General features: G+C 42.4%; 1 protein-coding gene across 5 annotated transcripts in view; it reads right to left on the bottom strand.

Annotated features, from left to right (window-relative positions):
- Window positions 1-5071: 5071 nt before the first annotated feature.
- ELOVL5 (ELOVL fatty acid elongase 5) overlaps window positions 5072-9225 on the bottom strand; it is a 79120-nt gene continuing 74966 nt past the window's right edge. For all 5 annotated transcript variants that reach the window (XR_012433732.1, XR_012433733.1, XM_045391049.2 and 2 more), the window contains 2 exons: window positions 8284-8418; window positions 5072-6945 (listed from right to left, as the gene is read on the bottom strand). Coding sequence is in view for 3 of the 5 variants with exons in the window: in XM_074037815.1 (XP_073893916.1) it covers window positions 6788-6945; window positions 8284-8418 (293 nt within the window). In the remaining 2 variants the exon portion in view is untranslated. The remainder of the gene's footprint in view (window positions 6946-8283; window positions 8419-9225) is intronic.

Genomic DNA, 9225 nt, shown 5'->3' with positions numbered 1-9225 from the left:
CTGTGCTAAAAGCTTTCTGTTTCATTTCTGCATTTAATTCCAGCCACATTAGCTAAGCATCCGTATCTTTTTTATAGTTTAGGAAACTGAGGTTCAGAAAAGAGGTAACTTGCTTGTGGTCCCACAGTAGTAAATAGCAAAGCCTTTCTAACAGGTATGCTATGCCACCTCCAAAGACACATAGAATCTTCTAGCATGGACACAGACACCCATCTGTGCCCTAGGATATGTAACCTTCTATACCCAGTTCTAAAGTAAATGTGTTATTTAGGTTGTAGCTTGGGGCCATCACAATTTCCCTCTTCCATTGCCCTTAAGAAAGTAGCTTTGTGTGCTTAGGATTTGGATTCTGACTGTTCCCTTGTAAGATCATGGGGTGACATTTGGCCTTGGTTTTTTTTGTTGTTGTTGTTTTTTTTTTTTTTTTTTTTTTTTTTGAGACAGAGTCTTGCTCTGTTGCCCAGGTAGGCTGGAGTGCAGTGGTATGATCTCAGTTCACTGCAACCTCCTCCTCCTGGGTTCAAGTGATTCTCCTGCCTCAGCCTCCCAAGTAGCTGGGATTACAGGCGTGCACCACCACACCCAGCTAATTTTTGTATTTTTAGTAGAGATGGGGTTTCACCATGTTGGCCAGGTTGGTTTCAAACTCCTGACCTCAAGTGATCCAACTGCCTTGGCCTCCCAAACTGTTGGGATTACAGGCATGAGCCACCACACCCAGCCCTGGCCTTGGTTTTAAAGTACACTTAACCCAGTACTCCAGCTCTGCAGGAATGGCATAGGTAGCAGGCAGGTGCGACTTGGTCAACCCCTAACCACGTAGCCTTCCTGGAGGACTGAGAGCCACAGCAATTAATAAGGCAGCGGGGGCTGGGTGCGGTGGCTTATGCCTGTAATCCCAGCACTTTGGGAAGCTGAGGTGGGCGGATCACGAGGTCAGGAGATGGAGACCATCCTGGCAAACACAGTGAAACCCTGTCTCTACTAAAAATATGGAAAAAAAAATTAAAATTTTAGCCGGGCGTGGTGGCGGGTGCCTGTAGTCCCAGCTACTCGGGAGGCTGAGGCAGAACGGCATGAACCTGGGAGGTGGAGCTTGCCGTGAGCCAAGATTGGGCCACTGCACTCCAGCCTGGGTGACAGAGTGAGACTCCATCTTAAAAAAAAAAAAAGGGGGGCTCAGGGAAAGGCACAAGGTTGCTGGAATCTGGTGCTGATGCTTTCCTACAAACAAGCGCCTGTTTCACTGGGAACACTGTCAAGGGGAAAGCACACAATTTGCTGAAAAGTGGTAGCTTGGTGAAAACATTGTCAAATTCATCCAAGGGAAACCTGCATCTATGCCCATTTTTTGAACAAAGAACACCAGTAGGAATATGTTGACATAATCACCTAAGAAATATTTGTTTACTAGTCAATGTGGGATTTCAATCCCGACTCATCCCATCAGGGGCCCCATTTTCAGATTTCAAATGCCATCTCTTTGGTGAGGGGCAATTTTCTGGCAAAGGTCTGAGGTCCCCTTTGAACCTGCCCTATCTGACAGAAGACTCCATCAGCTTGTAACTGAGACTAATGTGAGTCCTGGTTCTTGTTATCAGCATGTTTTGGCTCCTCCCTGGCACTGCTGGTGATAGGAGCAGGAGGGCTGGGGCACAGGCCAGTGACAGGAGGCTCCACTCAGAATGGTTCCTTTACACATAATCACTACTGCCTCTGGGAGCTCTGAGCAACATTCTACACATTTCACCAATGAGAACACCCAGACAATTCCACTCTCTTCCCACTTTACCTCGTTTTTAAAACAAGCAGTTTCATCCACACATCCATTCGAGTGCAATGTGTCATCTCCCCCCGGGCCTTCTATGCGTTTGCTCATACTGGTTCCTGTATGTGGAATGCTGTCTCCCAGCACCTTCAGGCTCCATCTACTGAAACCCAGATGGTCTTTGAAGGCTCAGATTAAAAGCTAACTCCTTTACAATGCTTTTCTTACCCACCCTTGCTAGAAGGGTTCTCCCTCCCTGGACTCTCATGGTAGCTGCTTTATACCAATCTCATGGCACTCACCACAAACCATTTTACACAGAAGGCACACGTGTGTATGTCTGATACCAATTCAGTAGAGGCTCCTGCGAGGGCTGGTTTTCTCACGATCCCCGTTTGCTCAACACACCTAGCTCAGTCCTCTGTACCAAGCACTCTCCCAGTGAACATTCTGCAAAGGCCTGGCCAACAGAGTAACACAAATGGGGCAACAGACAGGGTGGTAGGTGCTGTTCAAGAGAGTCCTTATTATGTGAGAAAGGGAAGCATGACAACTGGATCTCTGTCACCATTATCCATTCACTGGATCCTGCACTGCTTATTCCTACAATTTCCACCCCAGAAGTCTTTCTTGATCTTAGATCAAGAGTCGAATCCAGACATCCTCTGCTAACTATGGCAAAAACTGGCCCAGGAACTCTCTTTTCAGTGAGCCATAAACATACTGAAGAAAGAGAGAAGATAAGGATTACAAAAATGTCAAGGATAACAAAAACAGGTTTAAAATCTATGCCTGGAATAAGAACTAATGGCCAATGAGGCAATGGTAAAGAGCAGAGCAGAAAACCGACAGCAACCACTATTTGGCTCCATCTGCTCCACTGAGGACAATCATTTCCAAATTAAAGAGTATAGAGAAAAACCTGGTTAGGATTTGAAGTCCAAGAGCGATAACGGGATAGCAGGAGACACCTGTTTTAAATGAGTTCTCATGAAAGACATGTCAGTCGCTGAAACAACCTGCGGATATGACTTCAGAATTGTTGTCAGAACTCCAGAGAAATAATGAATAAAGTCCAGATACTGATAATCACTGCCCTATTTTCCAAAGTAGATTCTAAAAACTCCAGAATGGTGAATTTAATGTAAAACTCTGGCAAAATCAGGAATAACATAGATGGTGAACATTTGACTCCTAAGAATTGCTTATTTCTTTTCAACACTGATTTAACAAAGAAAATGTCATACAAAATAACTTCCTTCCCTTTTTTTTGATAGGATTACTAGAGCAGCCAATCAGGGAAATAACAGTGAAACAATAGCTTACAGCTGAAAGAGACCAGTGGGGTGAGTTGAGATTACAATCCTGAAGGTAAGTTATCACTTATACTTTATTCTGAGCTAGATGGGGTTCCAAAGGCTATATATATGTACAGTATCATTAGTCATTTATTTAATCCTTACAAGGACCCTATAACATAGAAACCAACATTATTCCTACTTGCAGATGAGAAAAACGAAGGCAAAGTTTTCTTGCCAAAAGGTCACACAGGGAGGATTTCAACCCAGTCAATGCAGCCTCCAAGCTGTACTTCTCATATTAGTCTACAATGCCCTTCTACATGAATAGCAAGGCAGCTAAAAATTGAGGGAGAAATGGGAATCTTCCCTTTTCCATACAGGAAAAAGGAGAGCAGAACACATCTGCCCTCTCTCTTGCCTCTTATCCACTCACTTCTCTGAAGGGAGGAGGGATTGCTGCTTGAGAGTTGCAGCTAAGCACACTTCCTTGGCATGGTAAGGTCATCAGTGTAGAATCTGCCACTACAAGGGGAGTTTACAATTTAAGGTAGGTAAATTCCAGGACTGATATTTAATATATTTTAATAACCACTTTATCACCAGACCAACCATCAGAGCAACCACTGGTGTGCTACTGAGCCCTGGTAAGTTAGGTTAACAGAGTTATTAGCAAGGGTTAATTAGAGAGCCACACTCTGGTCTTAGTTTCACCAATCCAGCCTTCTTAGTAAGACACATGCTATTTTAATTCCTACTGGTCTAATTTCCAGTATTTTTTCAATTTGTTCTGAACTTAGAGGGGAAAGACAGGGATATAATTTATTACCATCAGCTCCCCAACAATCCTCTTGTGCCTTCTGGATAATATCCCAAGTACTAAATGCAGTTTTAGGTGACATTTCTCTGGAGTTCTGACAATTCTGCAGTCATATCCGCAGGTGGTTTCAGCAACTAACATGTCTTTCATGTCCACTCATTTAAAACAGTATAGGCTCAGTCTTGGCTCTTAGGTGCTTTCTAGTTTAGCACCTAAGAGCCTATACTGGGGACCGTATGGCATGAAGCAGATGGAAGGAAGATGGACCATCCACGTCATCTCTCCTGTTGTAGACATGAATGCACCTGTAAATTGAAACAAAATGGGGTAGGCTGTGAAGGGCCATGATCTGGGACATCAAATGATCTTTGGCAAAGAAAATGACTGAGTTTTAGGTTCAAAGGGGAGGGGACCTCATTACTCTAGAGTAGAGGTCAGCAAACTATGGGCACAGGCCTTCTGTTTTGTAATTTTTTTTTTTTTTTTTAAAAGATGGGGTCTCAGTCTGTTGCAGACTGGAGTGCAGTCACATGACCCTTGTTCATCATAACCTTGAACTCATGGGTTCAAGTGATCTTTGTGGCCTCATTCTCCTGAGAAGCTGGGACTACTGGTATGTACCACCATGCCCAGCTAGTTTCTAAAAATGTTTTGTAGAGACAGGGTCTTGCTATGTTGTCCAAGCTTGTAAATAAAGTTTTATTAGAACACAGCCATGCATATTCCTTTACAAATTGTCTATGGCTGTTTTTGCGCTCCACGATGGCACAGTCAAGTGGCTGCAACAGGGACTGCATGTCCTGCAAAGCCTGAAATATTTTCCAACTTGTTCTTTCCAGAAAAAAATTTTGCAGACCTATGGTCTAGACCTCGGAGAGTAATTCTAACATTCTTGGGGTAAGGCGAGAGATTGGGGCCAATGGGAGGAAGGATAAAGGAGCATGTTTAGAGCTGGAACCTTTAGTGGGATTACCTGGAGGAGGCAGAGAGGACAGCATTAGGGTGGAACCACCACTATGCGTTATTATGCAGGGTCCTTCCTCGTTGAGAACTAAGCAATAATATGGCCTTCCAAACTGAATGATTTACCATCCATTTGCGTAAGCTCCTAGACAGTGAATGAAGTGGATTTTTCTCCAGTTCTTCAGAATTGCCAGCACAAAAAATGTAAAACGAAGGCACAGGTAATCAAAAATGTTTTAATGATTACTGTTTAGACATTTAACAATGTGGGTATATCCAGGTGAGCTAAGCACACTTTGACAGCACACTATTGAATGTTATAGTTTCTGTATTTGAAATATGTAAAGACATCTGCAAATTAGTACCTAGGAATGAAGACATACATTTATAAATATACACATTCTAGGTTTGTAAGGTAAATGTAAACAGATGCCATGACTCCTTTTCAAACAGAAAACCCACAAGACTAATAGAGAACCAACAGGCTCCCTATAGTGTGAATGTGCAAAATTAAAGCATGGTAAACTGATATTTACATAAATATCAAACCAACAATTAGTTTATACATTGTCAATGACCTTCTAAGATATGTCATGAGTGGTTCCACGAATATCTTTCCCCCAGTGGAGAAGGTATTCAGAGGCTAAATTCCAATACTTTAAAATGACACACATCATAGGCTTTATCTGTTTGACCACTGCCTCAAATGTGTGAGATGTGATTTTATGATAAGCAGTCTATTATTTTTAAACAAGAGGTTCTAAACAAATCTTTAGATTCTAAGCAGAAAGAAATTACAAGTACTATTAGATTTACATTAAACAAGTTACCTCTATCAAATTTCTCGATTCTCTTATGCTGTGGCTATACTTGATTTTACCTTGAACATTTTTAAAGTCCTTTCCCCACCCCCCTTTGTTAATTTTGGTAAACTAGGCACATTTTACAAGGAAATCTGTGTCAAAACAGATAACAGTACAGAAATCAATCCAAATTTAGACCCTGGCAACCAGTTCCCCATTGCTCATCTATGGGACTCTGTCAAATGATAAATAGGCAATCATCTCTCTTGAAAAGTATATATCCTCTCTCGCACTGGTGGAAAGCAAAATTGACTTTTTGTTTGCTGTATAAAAACACTTAGCACTTCAGAAATTAAAAATGGCCTACTCACCCTCCACCCTTCCTAAAATCGCGAGGACAAAGAATATATATATAAGTTTCATCAAGACTGCTTTAGAGCCCCCCCCTTTTACATTAATAGTGGCACTCAAAATAAAAAAATAAGATCTGTTAAAAAGTTAAACTGACTGTTCCGCTAGATTTGAGCCTGCTTGATTCAAAGCCAATAGTACAAAACTGAAGGTGCCGTGTCTAATTTCACATCAACAAGTCATTGGAAACTATATGTCACATTAGTTTCATAAATCATGGTCTTTGATTTTTTTCTAAACAGAGCTATTACAAATTAATACAAACTTGAAACATACCCTAATTTAAACTAATAAGCTTTGGGCCCTGCTTTTTAAATTTTAAGGCATGTGTGTTTCTCTACTATAACAACATTGTACAAATTTACATTTACAATCACATGCATGATCTACAGTTAAAAAAAAAGTTTGGATTACAGTGTTTTTAAATTGTGAATCACAATTCAGCACCTATCATGTTATAACTAATAAGGCAACAGCAGTGTTGTATACTACGATAATACTCCCTTTCCACAGTCTATCGCAGGGGTCATTGAGAGCCCAGAAATGTTAGAAATCTTATCCCTACTTATATAATCTGTATAGGTTTTCTAGGGGTTTTGAATTGATGAAAGAAGTCCTACATGAATCACACTATTGTAGGCCAGACTAGTTACAGCAGCTGTTAACGAGCATTGGGGCACAACTCATATTGTGCTTACAATCAGATGACGTGGTTTGGAGAGTTTCAATTCTTTGACTTCAATCCTTCCGCAGTTTCCTTGGCTTCACATTGTTTTCCAGGGGTGAAAAGCTGTTGGTGTGTCCGTTCACAGCAGCCACGGACCCATTCTGGTGGTCCTTCAGGTGGTCTTTCCTTCGAGAGGCCCCCTTCTTGTTGTAGGTCTAAAATGTGTAAGGGCAGATGAGAACCAAATGACCATAGACAGTTTTCTTTACAGGGAACGTTACTGGGACTTGCATCTCTAACACTAGGCCTAGTTTTCTTTTAAGATCAAATCTTATCAAGGAGAAACTCCTGTGGTCAAGTCCCCATGACTAAATCTTTCGTCACTGATTTCAATCATTCTTGCTTTTTTTTTCTGAGGCTTAGCCTGAGGTAAGTTAACTGAATCACAGGCTGCAACAGAAATACTATTTAAAATGTCACACAGAAAATTCAATTTACATTTTACTCTGCTTTGCCTTTTAATATCTGGATGGCAGATGACAGGGGTTATGTGGCCAAATCAGCCTTTCCCACCTGGCAGTAGCTCTCTCAACACCCACATCCCTTCTTCGTCTTCAAAAGTTCCTCACTGCCTCAGTGACTATCTCGGCCTTCATGAACAAAGTGCTATGCTGCTATAAGCAGTTAGAATAAATGTGATTTCAGTTTCATCAGGTCCTATCCTTTCACCTTCCTTGTACCTGGTGTATGTCCCACAGTGCAGCCATAAACTATGAAGCCCAGAAGTATATGACTTCAACTCAAACCCAACATGCCACACACAGGTGCCTATGGGCACAGAAGAGGAAAGGACAAATGTCTGAGCCTCAGGACTCGCAGCCTCTGCCCTTGCTCCTGACCTCTGTGTTTTGCCCAGATCAGCAGGCCTTATGGCTACCAGGCACTGGCAACAATGGCAGGACAGATGTCATCTGGGGGGTGACACATGGCAGGAGAATGAGCAGTGGCTGCAATGTGGTCAGGCACCACTGGAGATGATCTGCCCTAAATGGACCTTTCTGTGAGCAAAGACCTACGTCACCACATCATATGCTTAGGAATGAACCGAACCCTCACACCTGAGGACTAAATGTATAAGAAAGCCGGGACATAAAGCGGATCTCCGTATCTGAGGACTGTGATAAAAATCTCCTCTGAAATTTTATTTGGCCATGACGTTCAAGGTAGTGAATTGAGAGATTTCTGATTGAAATCACCTCTCACGTCTCTCTGCTGCAGGTCAGAGGGAAGCAACACAGGGTCCTGCTGCACAGTTTTCCATTTCCCAGGGGAATCCCAAGACTCACTCACCCAGGCTCTAGAACAGGGTTCTAGAGTGTCTTCCAGTGAGCTGTGAGCCCCCCAGAGGCAGGGGCTGCTCTTGTCATAGTGACTCCATTAGAGGCCAGAGCCTGTCACCCAGCAAAGGCTCCACATGCCCATTAAGTTAACAGATGAGGGCCTTTGTTGGTAAAGGCCCCAGATACCAAGTCCCAGAGAAGAGTGAGATTTACCTGAATGTAGAAATTTGTGAAGAGAGCAATCAGGGAAATCATGTATCCAATCTGGAAATACAACCAACCAAGAGGGAATGTGCACGGCCAGATGACCCCGCAGCTGGTCTGGATGATTGTCAGCACAAACTGAAGCTAGGGGAACAGAGGGGATGCAGCTGAGCAGGGACAGTGCATGGACGAGGCCCCACACCAGGCAGACTTTTTACCCAGCATCACTTAAATTTCTGAATTACCACTCACTACCCTTTCTGCAGGTACAGCCGTCACTTCATGAACACAACACATACACAACACTCATCCTAAACTCTAGGTGTGTTTGTCTTATACATATTCTTCCTCTGCCCTCCAAGTTATTTAAACTACCTTCTCCAAAATTCAAGGACACACTATAGAGAGATGCAAGACTTTGTTTTTGTTTTTTGAGAAGGAAGAGTGAGTGTGTATGTTGAAAGGGCACTGATAACATCACTGCAGGATGTGCCACCTGGCTGGACATTCTTCCAACTCCTTATCCACGGACCCTTCTAGTTTAGTGAAGGCTGATGAGTAGATTTAAACCTTTACTGGCAAACAACAGTAAGTGCATTGATTAATTCTGATGAATAAATCTTTTTTTTTTTTTTAATTTTTTTTAAAAATTTATTTATTATTATACTTTAAGTTGTAGGGTACATGTGCATAACGTGCAGGTTTGTTACATATGTATACTTGTGCCATGTTGGTGTGCTGCACCCATCAACTCGTCATTTACATCAGGTATAACTCCCAATGCAATCCCTCCCCCCGCCCCCCTCCCCATGATAGGCCCCGGTGTGTGATGTTCCCCTTTCTGAGTCCAAGTGATCTCATTGTTCAGTTCCCACCTACGAGTGAGAACATGCGGTGTTTGGTTTTCTGTTCTTGTGATAGTTTGCTAAGAATGATGGTTTCCAGCTGCAT

Source organism: Macaca fascicularis, chromosome 4 (assembly GCF_037993035.2).
Source record: "Macaca fascicularis isolate 582-1 chromosome 4, T2T-MFA8v1.1".
Taxonomy (NCBI): Eukaryota; Metazoa; Chordata; class Mammalia; order Primates; family Cercopithecidae; genus Macaca; species Macaca fascicularis.
Note: the sequence above shows the minus strand (reverse complement) of the source record. Positions and strands in the feature narration are given on the sequence as shown.